The sequence below is a fragment of the Camelus ferus genome, chromosome 16, assembly GCF_009834535.1.
Source record: "Camelus ferus isolate YT-003-E chromosome 16, BCGSAC_Cfer_1.0, whole genome shotgun sequence".
In the NCBI taxonomy this organism is placed as follows: Eukaryota; Metazoa; Chordata; class Mammalia; order Artiodactyla; family Camelidae; genus Camelus; species Camelus ferus.
In genome coordinates this window covers 32,789,510-32,811,027 of record NC_045711.1, presented here as the reverse complement: position 1 = coordinate 32,811,027, position 21,518 = coordinate 32,789,510, and the positions used below count along the sequence as shown (strand labels likewise).

Below are 21,518 nucleotides of genomic sequence, written 5' to 3'. Positions count from 1 at the left end.
TAGACTATTAAATTCTAGGACTATTCCGTAACTTACTTATCCCATTTATTACCCATGTCATTTGGGTAGTGTTCACTTGCTGGTTATCATAAACAGGCGAAGCACATTTGGGTCCATGTCTTTGGTGAATATATACACACATTTCTGTTGGGTATATAACCTGGGAGGGGATTACTGGGTCATGAGGCTTTGACAGATACTACCAAACAGTTTTCCAAACTGGTTACACCCATTTATACTTCCACCAGCAGTGGACAGGAGTTCTGGTTACTCTACTGCACCCCAACGCCTGTTTTCTTTTTCCACTTTTCTTGTTTTAGCCATTCTAGTGAGTGGGTAGTAGTATGACACTGTGATGTTTTATTTCTGTGCGTTTAAAAATTTGCCTTTCCCTATGGACCATCTTTTCATATGTTTGTTGACCATGTGGATATCCTCTTTTGCCGGTTTTTCTATTTTTCTATTGGTTTGTCTTTTAAAAATAAACCATAGGAATTCTTTACATATTCTGAATATGAATCATCTGTTGAATATGTGTATCGCAAATACATTGTGGCCTGCCTCTCTTAATGAAGAAAAATTCTTAATTTTAATAAAACCCAATATATCAATTTTTTCTTTTATGGTTAGTTGTTTTATTTGTTTATTTTATGGTCTGTTGTTTTATTGTCTCTAATTTTAAAAATCTTTACCTGCTCTAAGGTCATGAAAATGTTGTACTCTTCCTTTTTCTTAAAGCTTGGCTGTACATTTCACACCTAGATTTGCAGTCTACATGGAACTGAGTTTTGTGTGGCTGGTGTGAGGTAGGAGCCAAGATTTTTTTCCATATGGAGATCCCAGTTAACTCATACCATTTACTGAAAAGACCGTCCTTCCCCACTGCACTGCAGGGTCTGTCACCTTTGTCACAAACCAGGTGACCATCTATACAGGACCGTTTCTAAATTCTCTTGTCTGGGGGAGCTTTTTAAAAATCCTTGATCTGTTAAATGGAGACTCTGGGATTGGGACCTAGACGGTATTTTTTGGAGTTCTCCAGGTTATTACAACGTGCAGCCAAGGCTTAGAAGCACTGGTCTAGACTCTCAAGTGGAGGGGGGAAAGGAATTATCACGTGCCCACCCCCAGCCCCTCAACAAGGGGATGTCTGCTGGGGGTGTGCACGGTGTTTCCAACTATACAACCTCCCAAATTAAGGATCACTAAAGTGAGCCCTGTTACTGAAAGGAGTATCATAGCCTTCCAGTGTGCTGGCTAAGCCATGAGAACCTGCTGGTCTAGAGCAAGGTCTCTGAACTCTGGGCTGTACATTTAAAAGCTCACCAAGGAAGCTATGAAAAGATATTGACGCTCAGGCCTCACTCAAGACCACCTGATTCAGAATCCCTGGAATTTTTTTGTTGTTGTTTCGTTTTTTTAAGCTCTCAAGTGATCTCAACACGCAGCTACAGTTGAAGGTCAGTGATCTAGAACCTCAGGAGGACAAAGAAGCTAAATACACTCACCGTCAGGCCTTCATTATTCTTGCCCCCGAGCGTATACAGGCTGCCATCATTGGGATCTGGGAGGAAGGCAGGCCTAGAGATTAAGCAGTTAAGTATCAGATAGATTGTAGCCTAGGGCACAGAACAAAATACCAAAGCCATGCAAAGCCATGATTGGCAGGGAGCAGGGAAATGGGGGGGGGGGGTGTAAGACAATTCCACCCACTGCTTTCATTTTAGCCACAGATAATAAACTATCCTTAGGGCAGCATACATTCTACTCGGATGGAGGAAAGCAACCTGCAAAGGGAAACCTGTGCAAAATCACAGAAGAGTAAATCATCATTTGGTCAAAGCACTCTGGATGAACGTAAAATAAATAAGAAAGACACAGCACGTCTGCTTGTCAGTTTCCAAGTCAAATGTATAGAGAACTTCAACAATTAATATTTAATAGCATGGCACAGTACATAAACAGGGAGAACAAATCTACCTTTGGTGTTCAACAAACATTTATTTTGAAGAAGCAATGAAAGTAGACTCTGAAAGCTGGACATGAGAAAGAACCTGCCAAGGAGATGGGTCAAGGTCTCATCAGTGGCCTCCCGTGAAGCAGGTCTGAGGTGCTCTTTGGTAAAGTTAACCTGCTAAAGACTGACTTACGACTAGTCACTCAGCAACCCCTTGCCGAATCTTTTCTCCACCCAGGACATAGCATCCTTTGAGGCTCTTAGAGGTGCTATCCAACCTCTGCTCCGACACACACACTCCAGTAGTGGGTCATGTTCGTGCATCCTCTCCATGGCTAAGCACTATGAAGAGGGAGAGGGCCAAAGACCCCGGGGTCCTCCTGAGGACTTAGGAAGGCTAGGTCACAACACAACTTAAGTTACATCTCAAGTAAGGCTTTTTAATACCATTGCCTCCCCGCCTCCCCCATAGGGAATTGACCTCCCCTCCCCAATAGAGGCATCTATCACAGCACCTGCAAGACATCCTGTGTCTCCTGTGTCTCTCCATCTCTCTCATTCTACCTGAAACTCATGCTCCCAGCAACGAGCTTCAGAAATATTGATTGAATAATATAGAAAATGAATTAAAGGGAAGTATTGAAGCAAATCAGAAAACTTACTCTTCAACATGTGTTGGAACCTGCAGGACTGGATCTGTGCAAAAGAACAACAACAAAGGCATCGTCAGGCAGATTATATCAAGATTCCGAGAGTCCCCAGGACCAACTCACAAAGTGTACGGATAACTTAAATTCATCACTGGGAGATAACGTATGTGAAGGCACTTTAGAAAAGTCACACACAGAAACACAAATGTGAGCTCCCATGACCCTCACTGAGACTGGAGAGAGGGCTGAGGGCAGAATGGAACTGCTGTCAAGAAACGTGCATGGAACTTGGGCGATGGACAGAGAGGGACGCACCAGTGACAACCCAAGTAGACAATGGGTCACAGGGTCGCTACCTGACATACCAAGGACTTCTAAAACCTAAATCATCATTTGGTCAGATACCTGGTTGTGGCACTAGATAGTCCCATTAGGAAAAGCAAAACTGCCTTAAGAAGCAATTTTGCTGTTGATGAGAATTTGGATGGTAAACCCCTTTGGGGCAGCAATGCGACAATCTCAGAGCCTTCAAGGATTCATTCTTCTTGATTCATTAATTTGATTCCTATAAAATCTAGTTTAAAAACAACACAAACTATAGAAAATGCTTTCTGTACAAAGATCTTCACAGTAGCACCACAAATGACCTAAATATTCAGTGGTATGGTTAAATTATGGAATGTCCACTTGGCAGCAAATTAAGGCTTCTAAAAGGGCTTATAAAGTTTAAAAACATGTAGAAATCTTTATATTATTATGTTCAAGTGAAAAGATAACATTGTACATAGAGTATTATTGCAGCTGAGGAGAAAACTTTCAATGTGCATTTAAAAAAACTATATGGAAAGACAAAAAAAATGTTAATTGTAAATTATCTTTGTTGGAAATATGACTCCCCCACCTTTCCTGTATTTCCCCAAATTTCTACAAAAGTAGGCATTACTTTTGAAATAGGGGGAAAAGAGTTTTTTTTCTCCAAATCAGTTTTAATATTTGCAGTAGTCCAAAATGGCAGAACTTCTCCCAGGTGCAAATCAAGAGGGTGCTCCTGACTCCATGGGGTGGATGGTGGCGGGGGTGAGAGGACGTGGACACAGCAGTGCAGTAACAGAGCTAAAATCCACAGGCATGAGGCCGCACAGCAGAGAGGCACTGCCAGCAGTCAAGACCCCGTGGGCTATCCATCACTTCAAAGCTGGGGGGCGAGAACGTCAAATACTGCGATATGATGTTGGATACCGAGGTCCAGGCTCCACGGGCACTGCTTCTGGTGAGAGACAGCTGTCTAATTTCCCTAGCCAGTTTGGATTCTCGGATGAAGAAAACCCTTTCAAGCCTTATCACATGTTGACTTTGCTTTACAAGCCCAACTCCGACATGAAGGCATACAGTGTTCACAACAACCGAAGCACACACACCACATGTGGTCTGTGGGCAGCAAACAAACAATTCATTAAAACCAAGAGCATTTCAGGAAACAGGAGGAACTTTCAGTCAGCGAGCACATGTTTATCGTTCCCATTAATCACCTCCCGGTACACTCTCACAAACAGACTGATGCAAGAGACAGGAAATGAGGGCACACGGCACTCACTCTCCTGAAACGAGTCAAGGTGCAATTATAACCCGGCTCCTCCAACGCAGCCCTGAAGCCGTGCACTCCGGGAGGAGCAAGAATGCCATATACCAAAGAAAACACAGCAGTCCAGAGGGCGTCGTTTTTGGCGGTTTCAGCCACTTAAAGGTATCGTGGTTAAACACAGACAAAGAAGGCACTACCAAATTCTAGCAAGTCACCAGAAATAAGACGTGGACACCAACAGGGTTCCGATTCTTGTTCCTGAGCTTATCTTGGCTGGACAGTTTGCTCGCTCTCAGGGTCTCGTCCTTAGGGGCAGATTTTTCTGCTTTTCTAGAGCTTATCCACTGGTCACCCGCCATGGAAGCCTCAGGTCCCAGAGTGTATCCTGCACCAGAAAGGTTCCAGTGAAGACACAGGCCGCTGGCAGGAGCCAGGGAAGGATGGATGAGCACCTACGTCACTGTTTACGAGCCATGCTTTCTCCTAGGCTTGGGAGGACACGAACTCCAGCAGGGGCGCCTTCCCAGCCACTCGGTAAAACAGGGCCCCTGAACAAACACCGGCAGAGCTGCAGGCCACGTCGCAGCACGACTACCAGGACAGCTGACGGAGGCATGCCAGTGTGTGACACTGACCTGTTACACAGATTTTTTTTTTTAAATCATTTGAGGTTTGCTTGAAAATGCTACAGGAAAAAAAAATCGTATGGTGGGGCAGATAAAACAGAAAACGGCAGCCTGTTGATAACTGTTTAAAAACAGAATTGACAATACTGATCTGTCATTTTATCATTCTCTCTACAAAGGCTTGAAATTTTCCATAATAGGAAAGGTTAGAGATGAAAATGCTTGGAAAGCCAGCAAAATAAAAGCAAAAAGCATCACCTGAAAATGTGCAATGAAAGCCTAACGTGAAAAAGTAGTTGTTTGGGATTTAATAATGAGAACCGGTACCAGGCAAGATTCTTGCTTTAAAAAAAAATCAGCCACGTAAAAAGAAACAGTGGCCTAGCTCTAAGACTATCAATAAACACTGCTACAAAATAAGCCTCTCTATCTATATGGAGTCTGATAAGGATAAAAGGCATCTCACAAAGCTATTCTACTTTCAGAAGGAAAAAAAAAAGGGTTACTTTGCAAGTGTAAAAAATGGGTGTGACTCAAGGTAAAGGTTAACACATCAGAAGAGGGGGGAAAAATGGCTGAAGTCAGTGTTTGGTCTCCAAGATTAACGCAGGGAGGAACAGAGCGGCCCACTTCTCCGGGGGTAGCCGCTGGCCTCGGTTTCCCTCGTAGGTCCAGCTCAGGCCTTTACATGGGAGAAGCCCGGCTCAGGCAAGGTGACATTCACTGCTCCTGTTCTGTGCTCACCGACTAGTCCTTTGCAACCTGAGGCAGAAATGACTCAAAAGAGATGTTCAACATCCTTCCTATGTCCAAGTTCATAAGGGTAAAAACTTAAACATTTTCATCTCCAAAAGAAGTGAGTTTCCGTCTTTTCACGAAAAACCTTTTCACCTTCACCCTCCATCCCATCCTCTCGCAAGCCTTGTACCTTCTCCCTCAGAACCGGGCCCCAAATGCACACCTGACTTGGCTCCCTTTTGAGCCCTGGGACTTGAGGTCTCGGTCCTTCAGCACCAACAGCTCTGACCTTTCTGCTACTTCCCCAGCACCCGGGGGATCGCACACGCCTGCTGCCCTAGACCGTGTGGTTCGGCCCTCCCCGCCTTGAATCTCCCCACCTCCCGGCTTCTGTGGCCCTGCACCGCCTGGTTTTTCACTCTTCTCTCTACCAGCCCCTCGTCCCTCCTCCACTCCTCACTCCACTCCTTACTCCAACAGGGAAGAAAATTTCTGGATCCACCCCTCAGTTCTCTCAGAGAGCACGTCCATCTCTGTAGCTTCCCCACGTGGGGAACTCTAAGTCCCCCTCCCGGGAGCTCCTCTTTGTGGACCAGCTGGACATTTCCACCATCTCCTACCAGCACCTCAGCCACCACTTGCCCAAATCACACCCTCCAGCTTTCTCCCCAGACTGGTTTGACTATCTTGTTTTTGTTTTTTTTTTTAACACTATTCTAGAAGACAGGCAGGCCTCAAACCACACTGTGGACACTCATTCTCCCCCAGCACATGCCATGGGATGCAAAACTCTATGGTCTATTTCTAGAATGACCATCATTCTGTTTCTTACTCCCAATATCCCTTCAACATCACCAGACCCTTTGTCTTTCAAGCACTCCCTTTCTCCTAGTCAATGTGGCCTTTGGAATCAGAACAACCTAGGCTTAAATCCTAGCTCTGCCAATTACCAGCTGAGTGACCTCAGCAAAGTTACTTCATCTCTCTGAGGCCCTAACTGCCTCATCAGTAAAGGGAAGAAAAGAAATAGAGATGACAACACCAACCTTATAGGGCATCTCTATGTGGATTAAAGAAGGACTAAATGTTTGTTGAGACTTAAAGCCAGTGCCTTGACAGAAGAGAGTAATCCTTCCATAGACATAAATCAGATTATCTTCTCTGCCACTCACAATCTTTTGACGGGTCCCATCTCACTCAGCAGAGACTAGTGTTCACACAGTGGCCTACAAATCCCATGCAATCCCACCCTCCCACAGCCATTCTGGCAATCTCCCATTGTCTCCTCCTCACTGCATTCCAGCCATCATGAAATACAGGGTATTCCTTGAGTAATGCCAAGCCTGCCCCTGCCTCAGGGCCTTTGCATATGCTGTTCCCGCTACCTAAGTCTTTGATCAAATGTCACCATCTCAGAGAGGTCTTCCATGACCACCTCCTACCCACCACGTTTCCCTACCCCTCATCCCTGCTTAATTTTTCTCCGTGATACCACTTCTGAAATACTGTGTATTTTACTTATTTTTGTAATGTCTGACTTCTGACCATTGTAGATCCACAGGGGCTGGGGTTCATCTTTTGCTGTCTGCTACACCCCCAGCATCTAAAACAGTGCCTGGCACCCAGGAGGTGCTCAATATTTATTGAATGGAGCAATCGATGAATGTTAGTTTCCTTCCTACTTTCATCCTCGCCCTGCCTGGATATCCACCGTTGATCACGTCTGTAATCCAGCAGCCACGCTCTATCAACCCTGAGCCCAGAATCCACCTTGCAGTCCCCTTTCCTCCGCCCAGGCTTCGGAGCACTGTGGAAGAAAACACTCATCACTTGTGGAGACACCATTAAACATGTATGGGCAGCTGGGCCCCACGTCACAGGAGATATATTTATCTACTTCCTGGTTGGCCTCTGTTCTCTGTTCCTCACACCTGGTATTTCCAACCTCCACTCCTTGCTTCAAGGCTCCCTACTCTCCGCCCATGATGCCCTTCTTGTGACACAGAGGAACTAGGGGGGGGGCAGGGTCAGCACCTCGAAACTTTCTAGCCTTCACCCTTCACGTTGGCCCAACTCCTCCCTTCCCTTCACACCTCTGTAAAAGGACATGCTTTCACCTCCGTGTTCACAGCTACTTCACACTCACATATCCAGAGCCCAGATGATACTGTGTCTCCAAGGAACTTCATGCCCTTCCAGCTAACTCTTTCCCTTCCGCCTACAAACAGACTGAATCTCTGGGCTCCCCCTCCCTCCTCTCCACATGCTCCCTGTTCTCTCCTAAATGCATCTACCTTAAGGGTGCAGTGTGTCTTGAAAAACAGACACATCCACATAGCTCCCCTCATGATCAAGATATGACATTTCCATCACCCCCAAACATTCTCTCACACACCTGTTGATTCAAGGTTCCCCACCCCAGACAACCACCGATACGTTCCTTATGTTTGTTCTAAAATTTCACAAACAGAATTCATACAGGAGGTTCTCGTTGGCGTCTGGCTTCTTTCTCTCTGCATCATGCTTCTGAAATTCATTCATATTGTTGTATCAGTTTGTTCTCTTTTACTGCTGACTAGGCCTCCGCTATATGGCTATCCCACAGTTTGTTTATCTATCTGTTGGCAGACGTTTGGGTTATTTCTAGTTTTTGGCTGGAAGAATGTGAACAAGCTGCTATGAATGTTTGTGTACAAGTCTTTGGACCTATATTTTCATTTCTCTTGGGGAAATACCTAGAAGCAGAACGGCTGAGCCGTACTGTTTGCATTTGGCTTGACATGAAACTGCCAAACAGTTCTCGGAAATGTCTGTACGGCTGTACACTCCCACCAGTGTGGAAGTTATCTATAGTTTTAAAAATGTTGATTCCTAGGTCCTTCCCCTAAGGAGTGGATTCCGTAGGTAGGGCCAGGGAATTTGTGTTTTTAACACATGCAAGGTAGTTCTGACTCTGAGCCAGACAGGAAGCCACTGGTCCCGCGCCTCTCACCTTCGGAGCCTTTCTCACCTCACTCTCTGCCCTACCCCCAGGATAAGCTCAAAACTGCCAGCGGCAAGTTCCAGGGGCCCAATCTAACACTTGCAAATCCCTCTTATTTGGGCTCTACCTGACATCTGACAACGTTCTCCTGGGGAGTCCATCACCCAGTCCCACTCCCCACTGCTCATGGGGCACCTCAGTCCCCAGCCTGTCCCCCTCCCCCTCCTAGAACCTGCTCCTGCTTTCGCACCCCCCAGATGGGCTCACTGACCCCACCTCCACCCACGCACACAGCCTGGAATCTCAGAGTTCTCCTCGACTCTCCCCTTCTCTTAATTCTAACCCTCTCCCATTCAATTAGATCCTAAGTTTTATAAGATTTGACCTACTTTCTCAAAAATCTACGTCATCCCCCTTTTCATTTCCTTTACCACCACAAAATGCAGTGGTCGCCACTTCCCACTGGGTCTACAGCAGCCTCCTAGCCAGGTCTGTCTCGGATCTCTGCCCTTCAGATCGTGCTCCACCCGCTGCTGGAGAGGGCTCCGCGAAGGCAAGTCTGTTCCCGTCTTCCCTCCACGTAAAATCCTACAACAGATCCCTCTGCCTCCCAAATATCTTCCGTCTCTGTGGCTCAAATCAAACGTTCCCAAACTTTCTTGGTTCACAGCACCCCTTGTGTCGGGGTAATTTCTCCCCAGGGCCCGAGGCCAAAAGAAATACCCAACGGTTCCATTTATTGAGCAGTCAGGTCCAAACGACTTAGGTACTTAGGGCCTTGCAACGTAGAAGCCATGTGAAAAAGCAGAGCCCATGCTTAGCATGCACGAGTTTGTGAGTTCAAACCCCAGGATCTCCAATTAAAAAAAAAAAATAAAAAAAAAAAAAGGAGGTCTAGAAGCCATGTGAAAAAAAATACTATATATAAATTGAAAGAAAAACACTTATTTCATTGTTAACCATAATCACTTAGTAATGGACCGTGCGTACTTGCTGAGTGCTACACACATACTTCAGATCTTACACTCATATAGACACGGCCACGCTCATTACCATTCCACATAGATTTTCACGTAGTATTTGACACTGGTGGAGTATTGCTGTGTTTCTCGCACACATTTAAACCAGCTGCAGTGCCTCAAGAGAGCACTGTGGCGCCCAGGCCCCTCAGCAGGGTTTGGGAACCACAGTCCTCGAGCATTCAAGGCTCTGCAAAATCCAGACCCAATTCTCCTCTGTGATCACCCTTCAATCACATCTCTTCCCCAAACTCAGCCCACGCTCTCGTGCTGGTCTCTGTGCTCACCATTACCTGCCCCAACTCCATTTGCCTAACTCTGCCAGTCCTTCAAACACCCCTTTCCGCAGAAAATCGGAAACTGAACGCCCACTGCACTTGGTATGTTCTTACGATGCACTTACCACATTTCTTGGGCAACAGGCACTTCATTGCATGTGGCCTCTCTGGTTCTTAAATATCTGGGGGCTGGACTGAATTTTAAGCCCTTTATAGGGCAAGGACCATCTAGCTTGTTTCTTGTGAAATACACACAGGAAAGTGCCTGGGGCTAATGACAGTTCAGTGAATAATCAAAGTGAACTCCTGTGTAACTGCTGCTCAGGTCTTCGCTTCCCTTACACTTAGCAGGTAATGCTGTCTGCAGAATGAAAGGAAGTCAAGAATTTAAGATATCCAACATTGAATGTGGAATATAGTCATTCAAATACCTTTATCCTAATGAAAAGAACTTTTTCACACAGACACCTACATGATACAAGCTGACAAAGAGCTGCCCAGGCAGAGCTCAGTCTGTTCACTCACATTTTAAAATTATTTAAATTTATGCAAAAACTGATGTGGCATTTGCTTCAAAATAATGGAGGAGAGGGGAAGGGATGGTCATGTTGATCATTACTGAAGCTGGGTGCTGGGTGCACAAGGGCTTCATGACACTGTTCTCTTTACTTTTGTGTATGTTAAAGTTTTTCTAAAATGAAAAAAAAATTTAAAAAGAGAAGCTAAAAAAAAAAAAAAGCTACTTAAGGAAAATCTTTCCAGGAGGTTGAAAAGAAAGGCCAGTTCTTCCTACCACCCTCAGCAATAGTAGAAATCTTGACAGCCTGATCCTACACTTCCACGGGGCTGGAAGTGCAAAGAGAAATCCCCGGAGAACAGCACGAAGGACCCTGTCAGCATCAGGTCAGGCTTCCCTAGACACAGAAAAATGTCTCTGATGAAGTCAGCCACAATTTAGGTAACTGTCTCAAACCGGAGTTTGGGCCCGACGGCCTCTCTCTGGAGGTCACTCTGGGCAGACTTACGCTCACGTAGGAAGGAGTAAGATCCCTTTGATTACAGAAGCCGCAAGAACAGGCTGCCCATTTGACTGGCTCTCAAGGAGCCCTAAGAGATTGTTCTCTTCTCTTCCCCAGATGAGCACTGATATTTCTGGAACACGGTGCTGCTCCGGGGGAATCTAGATGGGCCCTGCTCCTCCTCGCTCTTCTTTCTAAAGCACAACCGCCCAGTTGCCCCCCCCCCAACACACTTGGCATTTAAAACCAGCTTCCTCTCTGACTGGAAGACTCCTCCAGGTTCAAGGACGACGTCATGACACAGTTGGAAATTCTCCAAACCAGACCCTTCTAAGGGCACCTCTAGTAATAATTTAAAGTGTTCTGGGCTGGCCCTTTTGAAAGGTACTTAAGGACCAAAAGACTCCTAATGAATTCCTAACTGCCTTATGATCCCATTTGCTTATAAAAATTGTTGGTAGAAACAAGGTCATTCACCCCTCCCCAACTCAAAACTCAAGTCTCCCCAATGTGGTTCATGCACTCAAGTGAACCAGTTAGGGAATACTTCTCCCCGCTGGCAGCTCACTTCCTCCCTCCAGAGGAAAGGCACTTCGGTAATCTACATCTTAAACTCCCATTAAAGTTGTTAGGTCCAAGTTGTCGGGTAGCAACTCTCAAACGTTCCTCAAAGTTCAGCTTTCATGAGGAGAACATTTCAAAATGGGCATCTAATCAAAACCTCCTCAAATACACGATGAAATTCCAAGTCTCATCAGAACTGGGAGAGGATGCCACAGGCTTTCTTTCAGGGTAATCTCTGCAAGTCACCAAACGTCATGCTTGACAAAGATGATCCTGTAGAAACACCAAAGTAATCTGAGAAACCGCCCAGTACTGATGGCTGTCGAATTCTACTGTTCTTACGCATCCTCACCTGGGCAGAAGTAACTCAGACCTGAAAACGCACACTGAATGCTCTAACCAATCGTGAAGGACTGAAAGAGGGGAGGGCAGGACAAATTAACGCTTGGGCCTACGCCCCAGTGCCTCTCAGGATGTCGTTAACTTCACAGAACTCATTCTTGAGCCATGGGAGTGTTCATCCAAAGACGAGCAGAAGGACAATAACTAAGTCACAGCCCAAAAAGGCCTTTTACCTTGTACTTCAGCGGTGTTCACAACTGTACTCCGATACATACCAAGAGATGCTGCAGACAGTACCCACCCGCTGGAGTTGAAATCTGTGCCACCAGGTGTGGTGACTGCTATTCATGGGGGCCCCTCCCTAATGTGAGGTGTATTGCTCTGAAGCAGACCCCACACATGTGGAAGGGACGTGACTGGGAGTAACGAGACCAGGCACCAGTTGGTGCTTACTGAAGCTGACTGATGGGGTAAGGAGGGTTCATTACATCATTATCTCTTTGTTTGTGTATGTTTAGAATCTTGGTGATAAAAAGTAAAATACAAAAAAGAAAAAGAGAGAAAACACTTTTTTCAAGATACTCAAAAGCAGAAACAAGTCTCTGTCATATTCCTTCTCAAAAATTTAGTTTTCAGTCCTGCAAAACAACGGAGAGCAAATAAGCACCTTCTTGTGCTTAAGCAATGAAGCAGAAAGATGCCTATCTTAAGCCTAGAAAACTCCTGAAGAGAAAACAGGTTAGAACCACTAACTCAACGTCATCCCTTTCACAACTTCCCCTTCAATCCTGTTGCCCTCGCACCTCTGAGTGCGGTCTCTGACTCTTCAGAGGAATGTGCACATTGCCTAAAGGATACGAGAGAAAACCAACTGCAGAAAGTCGCAAAAAGCCATGCAACTCGAGACCAGACACTGGAAGTGGAAAATTCCATGACGATGCATCCTGAGGAGGCAAAGTCAAGCCCCATCTGTTTCTCAGGGTTCCCAAAAGAGGTCTGGTCAGGAGGGCTCTGGTACCCGAGGTGGCGCTGCGTGTCTCAGACGTTAACTGAGCATCCCTCACGGTCTGGAGACTCCATTCCCTCAAGGAGTTAGAACGCAAGACAGATGTAACTACTGGAATCCAGTAGGAAGACGAATGTAACCAAAAAGTCACAACAAGCAGGAAGCGCCACACCAGAGGCTTCAGCGCAGTGCCTCTGGGACCCACCAAGGGAGGGGCTCCCGGGGCTTGAGGAGTCAGGGCGGTGAGCTGTGAAGGGGGTCTTAACGGATTTGCAGGCGCCTAACACTGCAGGCTGCTGGAGGGGAGGGAGCATAAGCAGCAGAACACACTCTTTCCCGGCCTGGGAGGGCTGCGCTGTCAGCATGGAAGGAGTTACGGGAAGAGGCACATGCTTAAACGGGAAACATCCTGGAAGGCTTTCTTCAAACTTCAAACAACTAATTTTGTTCTGATCCTTCCCTCATAAGAAATCTCCAAAATTAACCATTCAGTGGACATCGCAGGAGTCTGGGCCTGTCTAGCTGGGAGAGCAGCCTATTTTTAGGGTAAATAAAGAATGGTTCTAGATCAGACCCGGTCCTCTGTACCTATTATTACTAGAAAGGAGATGGAAGGGAATGGGAGTGAGGTTGCTACAGAATAGACTGCAATCTGATGGTGATCTGAGTGTCAAACCTTAGCATTAACTAGTATTTCAAGGGGAGCGTAAGAAGCCCCAAACTAGCCAATGCAATACAAAAGAAAGTCCTTTAACTGCACCAAGCCAAGGCCAGCTTTGTAAAACTCAACACAAAACATGACAGCAGCATTCGCAGTTTGTACTTGGGCTGGAGGCGCAGAAATGAAACATACACAGCTGTGTTCACTGGTGATATTTCAGAGACAGACAGTGCCGTTGCTACAGTTACAAAATCACAGCTTAGAAAGATCGCACCTGAGGTAGATTGTCAGGACTCAAATTAGTTTTTGAAAACATATAAAACTCGTTTTCTGTACTAAGTGTAGTTTGCCGCTGTGATGTGAGAAATCTCCATTTCTGGGAACAGCAACACATGTTAAGTTGAGGAACAAAAGCACCTGCCAGAACCGCTCTGTGGGAAGAAAAAAAAAATTCCTAGTTTTTTGGCCCCTTAAAAAAAAGTAAACAGTTAAGAAACCATGAAATGGAATAACAGGTATATATTTTACAGAACCCCAGTTTCATGACTTAAAGGTGTCTGTCTGCATTGGCAAATTTCTTCCATTTGAATTTGACTCCCCACTCAGGCCCGAGCTCGTGTCTTCCCTCAGCTGGACTGGTGCCGTAGCCCCTGCCTGGTCTCTGCTTCCTCCAGGCCCCGTCAGTTCAGCCCCAACCCAGCACCTGCTGATCCTGTAAAGTGGATGCCAGGTGACTTAGTCAGCCCGGGCTGCAGTAACAAAATAATGGCCTGGGTGGCTTAAACAACAGACATTTATTTCTCACAGTTCTGGAGGCTAGAAGTCCAAGATCAGGGTGTCAGCATAGTTGAGTTCCGTTGAGAGCCCTCTTCCTGGCTTGCAGACGGCTGTTTTTCACTGTTTCCTCACGTGGTGGAGACAGAGTGAGCTCTGGTCTCTTCGTCTTCTTATAAGGGCACTAATCTCATTATGGGGGCACCACTCTCATGACCTCATCTAAACTTAATCACTTCCTAAAGGCTCCACCTCCAAATATCAGCACACTGGGGGATAAGGTTTCAACATCTGAATTTGGGGGACACAAGTATTCAGTCCACAACACCAGAGTATGTTACTCTCCTGCTCAGATTCCTCCAGCGGCTTCAAAAAAGCCAACATTCTTAACATCAGCCACTAGGTCCTATACCTGTGGTCTCCATGGGGAGGGCTCAACAGGCAGTGCTCAGGAAATCTACGAGGGCATTTCCTGGTGGTCACAGGAACTGGGTGGTGATGTGGGTACTAAGTGTAGCAGGCCAGGGATGCTCGGTAGGCTGAAAATCACCCATATCTGCAGGCCGCTCTGACATCCTGCCAGACACTCACATGGGCCAAAAACCTTTAATAATTATCTGAGCCTACAACCTGAACTGCTTTACATAAAAGTGCAAAAGCATTCTTTGCATAATTTTACCCAATGAATCTTCTCAAACCGTGACTACTGTGTAAATCAAGTAAGAATGTACTTCTCTTATTTGAAATGTTACAAGAATTGTTCACCATCTTGGAAATCCACTCACCATCCTGTCTGCACTTCTGTCAGCCTGCATTAACAGCACAGCGTTCACGGGTGCAGTGTCAGTATGTCAGTATGCCTCCAAAGCGTTTCCATGTTAAATTACATACATGTGGTGAAAAGTCACTTTCCTACTATTTCGGATTACCAGTCAGGTAATACATTTCTTTTTCTTTTTTTTTTTTTTTTATTCTTTTTTTTATGTAGGGGGAGGTAATTAGGTTTATTAATTTATTTGTTTTTTAACAGAGGCACTGGGGATTGAACCCAGAACCTTGTGCATGCTAAGCACACACTCTACCACTGAGCTATACTCTCCCCCTAATACATTTCTTTTTAAAACTGTGTGTGTATGCAGGTTACTGTCTATAAATTGCATTTCAGGCAGTGATGGGGACAACAAATGTTCTGAGGGGAGAGGAAGTTGGAAAGAGACAAATGTATGGGATTAACTGATACAAACTACTATGTATGAAGTAGATAAGCAATAAGGGTTTACTGTATAGCACAGGGAATTATACCCAATATTTTGTAATAACCTATAATGGAATATAATCTGCAAAAAGAAAAAAAACAAATCACTATGTTGTATACCTGAAACTAACACAATACTGTAAGCCAACTGTACTTCAAAAAAAGAGAACTAAATATATATATTCTGAAAGGGAGCACTGCGTCCCTAACACGTGGCCTCTGAGCTCTTCTTTTACTTCTCCCCTCCGGCCCCTTCCAGCCGCTCTCACCTCTGTTCTTCTGCTCCCTGCTCCCTGCCTGGCACTGCGCCCACCTCTGCCCCACCCCACCCCCTGCCTTCTGCACAAAGACTCCCCAGCCTCCAGGAGTTCTTGCTCAAATAATTGAAGCCTTCTCAGTGGGGCCTTCTCAGTGGGACCATCCCTGTAAAATTGCAGCCCCGCCCGGGCCGTGCCCAGCCAGCCACCTGGCACTCCCCAGGCCGCTTCCCTGCTTTATCTTTCTCCACAGCCCTTATCACCACTATGTAATTTACCTCCTTAACTGTTTCCCCCACAGAATGAAAGCTCTGTGAGGACAAGGACTTTGCTGTATCCTCAGAGCCTAGAACGGTATTTGGATACCTGTATAATCTATTTACATATTAAAGGTTTAGAAATACCAATTTAGAAATCTTTAGGTATAACTGCAAGATAAAAATTAAATTCAAAAACTCCGGGTCTCTGGTACCATCTTTAATCTTAGTATGGAAATATATATATCAAGGCTACTGATACCCAGGGCTCAATTTAGATAAAATAAGCCAGTTTATTCTCAGAAAAACAATGAGACTTAGCACATACTGAAATTTCAGTGAACTGAATTTCATTACTTGAAATTATTAGACCTTAATCAGCTTTCTCTAATTCTGCCTTTAAGTGTCTTTAACCTCCCTGTTCTGCCTACCGAACCAGCTGTTGGATTCTCCTGATCCTATTTCTGGCATGCCTCTCATCCTCCCCACCCCCTCCCTTCCCTAAAATCCCCTTTTCAGGTCTGCCCCATGTATCACTGGCCTTCCCGGCCCTTCTTGTCCCACACACTGCTGTTGGATTGTTCTGGAAGCAGGATCACTCACCTGCTCAGTCGCACCAATGGCTCCCAACCTCCTGTTCACTCAAGTACAACAGGGCTCAGCATCCCTTGGCCTCCCTCCCTCCACCTCCATTGCTAAGCTCTTCCCAGATTGGACCTGTCCCCACATCCTAGACCTGGTGCCTCCTTTGCTCCTTTCCAGGCCTCTCTCCGTTGGAATTCAGTCCACCTACTGAGGCTCAGCTCCAACACAACATTTCACAAAGCCTTTCCTGCCTACCCCCCAGCTACCGCCTCAGCTGGACCTGGGCCCACAGCGGTTCCAGGCACCTCTCTGGTGGTCACAAAGCCGCTCTCTGCTGAAGTTCTGTGTACTTGTCATTTCTCCCTCCCAGACTGTGCCCTATTGGAGGGCACGGGCTGTCTTTTCCTTGTTTGTGCCCCATACAGTGTCTTTCACAGACTAAGTTCTCTAAACACGTGTTAAATTTAAAAGGAGGCAAATTCTTTAAGCTCTAAGTGAGAGGAAAGAACAGATTGATTCTTATGTTTGGCTATATAACAAACAAGGCAGGACACAATTTTGCTGGATACAGCTGAGGCTACTTGCAGAAATTAAATTAGACTTGGAGAAGACCTAGTTAAAACAATATATGCAAAAATAAATAAAATTTTTAAAAACAAAACAATACACACAGGGAAAAGTAAAGCAGAAGAATGAAGTGGCTTGGGGCAGAAATGCCCTGCTTGGGATACTGAAACTGAGGGACCAGCGCTAACATTTAACAGTGAAAATGCAGATCTCAATTCTTTTGTGACTTGTTAATTTTCATCTTTGGACAAAAATCAGAAATCCTGAAATACAAAGATCTCTGCTTCAACATGATGGAGAAAGAAGACAGGTAATATTCTGGGAGCCTAGTAATGCAGTGCCACCACCGGGCTCCCCTGTCTTCTCATGACCCCTCGCTCCTGACGGAGTTGGTCCTTTCCGTTACTTAAAGCTCTTGCTGATCCACGCCGACCCAGGCAGCAGAGGCGGGGAGCCTGCGGTACCCCAGCTAAGGTCATCTATGGATGGCAACTAGGTTTGCTGCTGAATTGACAAGAAGATGTGTGACCTGACATACGTCAATATTTTTCCATCTAAGGTACTGTTTTGGAACATTTTATTAATGAAGGAAAAACACTTGCTGTGCTCAGGAGAATAATGAGTCACAGATTAGTGACGGAAGAGAACACACTGGTCAGACCTGAATCTAAAACCAAATGAGAATTATGACAGGACAGAGTAATAGAGATGACTCCGAAAGCCCCAAATCCCAGGATTTGCCTGGGTTTTATCCGGGAAGATTACTTTGGGAACTGAACACAATTTCCCAGCGGGAGGGCCTCCACTCTGCCAACTATCACCAGGAAGACAAGATCATAAAATGGAAGCGTGGTGGAGTAAATGAGAAACGAGCTCCGCCTTCAACTTCCCTCAGCATAAAGAGCCAACAACGCGACTAACTTGGATGCACGTCAAATCTTACAGCTCTTAATTATTTCAGCCTCTATAAAAACAAATGAGTAATTCGAGGTTAGAGAAGATACCTTCTTGTAATTACGATGACAAGATCCTAATCATTAGAACTTAACAAAAAAAAATTTAATGCAGCTTGTCTTCGTAAAGACCAACCAGCCGGAACTATTAATATAAAAGCCTAGAGCCATTTAAACATAAAATCTGAACAGGAGCAAAACAAACAAACAAACAAACAAACAAACAAAAGAAGATAAAGCTTGCCTCTTCAACTGATGCACCTAGCGGGCAATCACAATTCAAGCTGTAAACCCCTCTGAGTACAATTTCCTCTCCTCTCCTTGCCTCCATTATCTTTTTTTATTTTATTAAATAACATATGACTGCTTTTCTCTTCTTCTGGAACATGTTCCCTCAGGAGCAGCTGAGAGCAAATGTCCATGTCAGCCAAGGACCAAATCCAAATTACCTTCTTTTAAAGTCCATTTGATGGAGCCTGTCCTCTTGCTGACAGCATGCAAACTTCCATCCAGGGTTGACACAAACAGTAAGGTTTCAGGAAGCGTCACAGTGCTGGGGCTTCCAAAAATCTGCAATGAGATGTAGAAGAATCTACCTGGTCAATATGATTCTTCACCTTGGGCGTGGACAACCACAGACAGCCCCCCACCCACTACCCCAAAGCTGTCCTTCTAAGATCCAGATGGCGAAACCCAGGCTGAAGAGCACAAGTCCCCATCAAGGGCACATGTCTGGACAACAGCTGGTCAGGACTGGAACCCAGGTCGCCTGATTCTATCTAAGCAGCAATCCTTCCTGCACACAGGCCCTAACATGTCAGGGCTGCAGATTCTGAAATAATCCAGGGACAGCCTCCGCTGAAACAGAGGGAGAAAGTACACTCAGCTTCCTGACCGACTTCCTTCTCTTGGTTGTATTTCGAAAACCTGGTTATCCTGCAAGACTCCATGATAAAGAAGACTGCTAACTCACCCCCACACACCCATACTTACGAAACACAAAGTTTTAAAAGGCAAAGAATTAGAGGAAAATGTTTAAAGCAAAATAGGAAAAAACAATTCTCATTATATAAAGATTTCAAAAGAGACATGTTATAAAATAAAATGTATAAAAGACATAATGCAAACTCCAGATACTGGATAAAGCTCTTTGCACAATGATACTCACTGCAACCCATTTATAAACACACAAAAAATGGAAAGACCTGAACTTCCGATTAAATCTAAATGGCTGAAATAAATTATGATACATACACTCAATGGAATATTATATGTAAACATTAAAATATCACTTGAAAAAAATCCATAATATAGAAAAAGCTTATATATAACATTAAAAATACACAATCCAAAATTTAATGTACACTGTGGTTATAATTATACTGGATAGAATTTTTTTCTTTGGTCTGCCTATCCTCTGCCTTCGCTAGGTACTGTGCACTCATCCACAGGGTTCCCATGATAGCAGCCGTGTGTGTGTGTGTGTGTGTGCACACACGCATGTGCACACACATGCAGGCAATAGCTGGTATGGTCTCCTAGAATAACATCCTTTTGAGGTCTGGACCCACTTAGCGATGCCACTCTGAAATGAGATTCTTCTCTTCCTTCACCATGATACTGTCCCACCAATCAGCTGGTTCCTATGGGTCTTGAATTAAACACAGGCCAAAGCAACTTGCTTATATTGTAACAGTTTGAATTTTGGCACAAATGCTATTTTTAAAGTACAGGAGTATGGCTGGCTTTTCGCACTAAACATAAAGGTTGGAGGGTTACTTGTGTACGGGAGCCGGACCCCAGAATACCTGGTCACTCTTGCTAAGAGCCAGCATGATGCCCAGTTAAGTTAACCCCTTGAAAATGAAAGCCCAATGGCTCTCCTCAGGGCAGTCCGAGGTGGCAGGACAAACACTCAGTCCCTGAGTTCCTTTTCCCTGGTGGAGACCCCCTGGCAGGCAGAACCTGGCTCACCTCCTCTCAGCCTGTGTCCGGCCTGGGGGAGACGTTCTGCCCTTCGCTCACCCAGGGCCCTCACAAGCCTGACCGCAGGGTCTATTCTCTGTGGAAAGCCTCAAGGCTGAGGAAGAAGAGTCTGCTTTTAACTCCACCTTTGGAACTAGGGAATCAGTCTCTGTACACCCTGTAGGAAAACAGAAGCCCCGGAGGTAGGTGGGGTCTGCCCCAGCTGGAATCCAAAGGTCACGTACACCAACAATTTCAGGGGTGTTAAAATTATTTTAGTCCAGAGTATTGATGGTGAAGCCTCATCTGGACCTGCTCACACCTGAACCAGAGGAACACATGTCACCCAGAGCAGTCGGCAGGGAGGACAGTGGCCCTGTGATAAGACCACAGAGGGCTACAGCTAAAGGGGACTGGGGGCTGCCCCCAGTGAGAGGGGGGAGGGTCTGCAGCTTGATGCGGGATGGCTCCAGTATGTTAAGCGGGGGCAGTCTGAAGGCTGAATATGTGAAAAGGGAAGATGTATGCATATCTGGGGGCCCGACAGGCGGAACCCCTGCTGAGCAGCCCCTCAACCCCACCATCTGCCAAACAGTGGCCCAGGAACAGCCATTTTGCACACTGGGTCCTGGGATCAGATCAGAATTGGGCTGAACAATCTGGGTGGTTGAAGTGGTGAGAAGTTAAACTCGGGAGATTCCTGTGGATATGTTTTCTGCCATGTGCACAAATCTAGATGAGAGAGAGGAACTGAGAAAGAAGCCTGGGAAGGAACACGGCTGAAAGGCTGGGAACAGGCGCCCTGGCTCCCACTGCTCCTCAGGCCTGGCCCCTGTCCTTGGGCTCAGGGACACTCAGTCCTTGCAGCAAAATCCCCTCTTTGCTTAAGTTTTAGAACGAGGTATCTGTCACTTGCAACTAAAACAGTCCTAAATACACATACATACGCAAAGCTATTTTAAAAATATACACATACATATACATATATATATATATAAATGATGAAGAAAATATTGCAAAATTACAGCCAGTTTTTTCTCCTGTTTTCTAAAGTTTGTGTAATATGATCACATAATGTGCAATGAATTTTTTATAAAATAGAAAGGAGATGGACAAGTCAGTATGTGGAAGAGAAGCTGGAATTTAAAGGAGCTTCACCTATTTCCTACAAGTAAGAAGTGGGGGGACACGGAAAGGACCTGTACCAGGGAAGACCCCACAGGATCCTGCTCTGTTTCAACACGTAGAGATTTGGAAGGGTGGTATGTTTGGAGAGGGCACGCGGAGAGGAAGCTCCACACCGTTTCTCCATACCTTGTCCCGTGCATCTCTTCCATCTAGCTGTCCCTGAATTATATCCTCTTATCATAAACCAGTGACCCAGTAAAACATAAAATAAAGTAAAGTAAAGTAAAGTAAAGTAAAGTAAAATAAAATAAAATAAAATAAAATAAAATAAAATAAAATAAAATAAAATAAA

At 45.3% G+C, this 21,518-nt stretch overlaps 1 protein-coding gene across 1 annotated transcript in view; it reads right to left on the bottom strand.

Annotated features, from left to right (window-relative positions):
• ERN1 (endoplasmic reticulum to nucleus signaling 1) overlaps positions 1 to 21,518 on the bottom strand; it is a 77,113-nt gene that overhangs the window by 34,391 nt on the left and 21,204 nt on the right. Inside the window, exons 2-4 of the mRNA XM_032457078.1 lie at positions 18,523 to 18,643; positions 2,620 to 2,653; positions 1,509 to 1,581 (exon numbers count right to left, since the gene is read on the bottom strand). Coding sequence (XP_032312969.1) covers positions 1,509 to 1,581; positions 2,620 to 2,653; positions 18,523 to 18,643 — 228 coding nt within the window. The remainder of the gene's footprint in view (positions 1 to 1,508; positions 1,582 to 2,619; positions 2,654 to 18,522; positions 18,644 to 21,518) is intronic.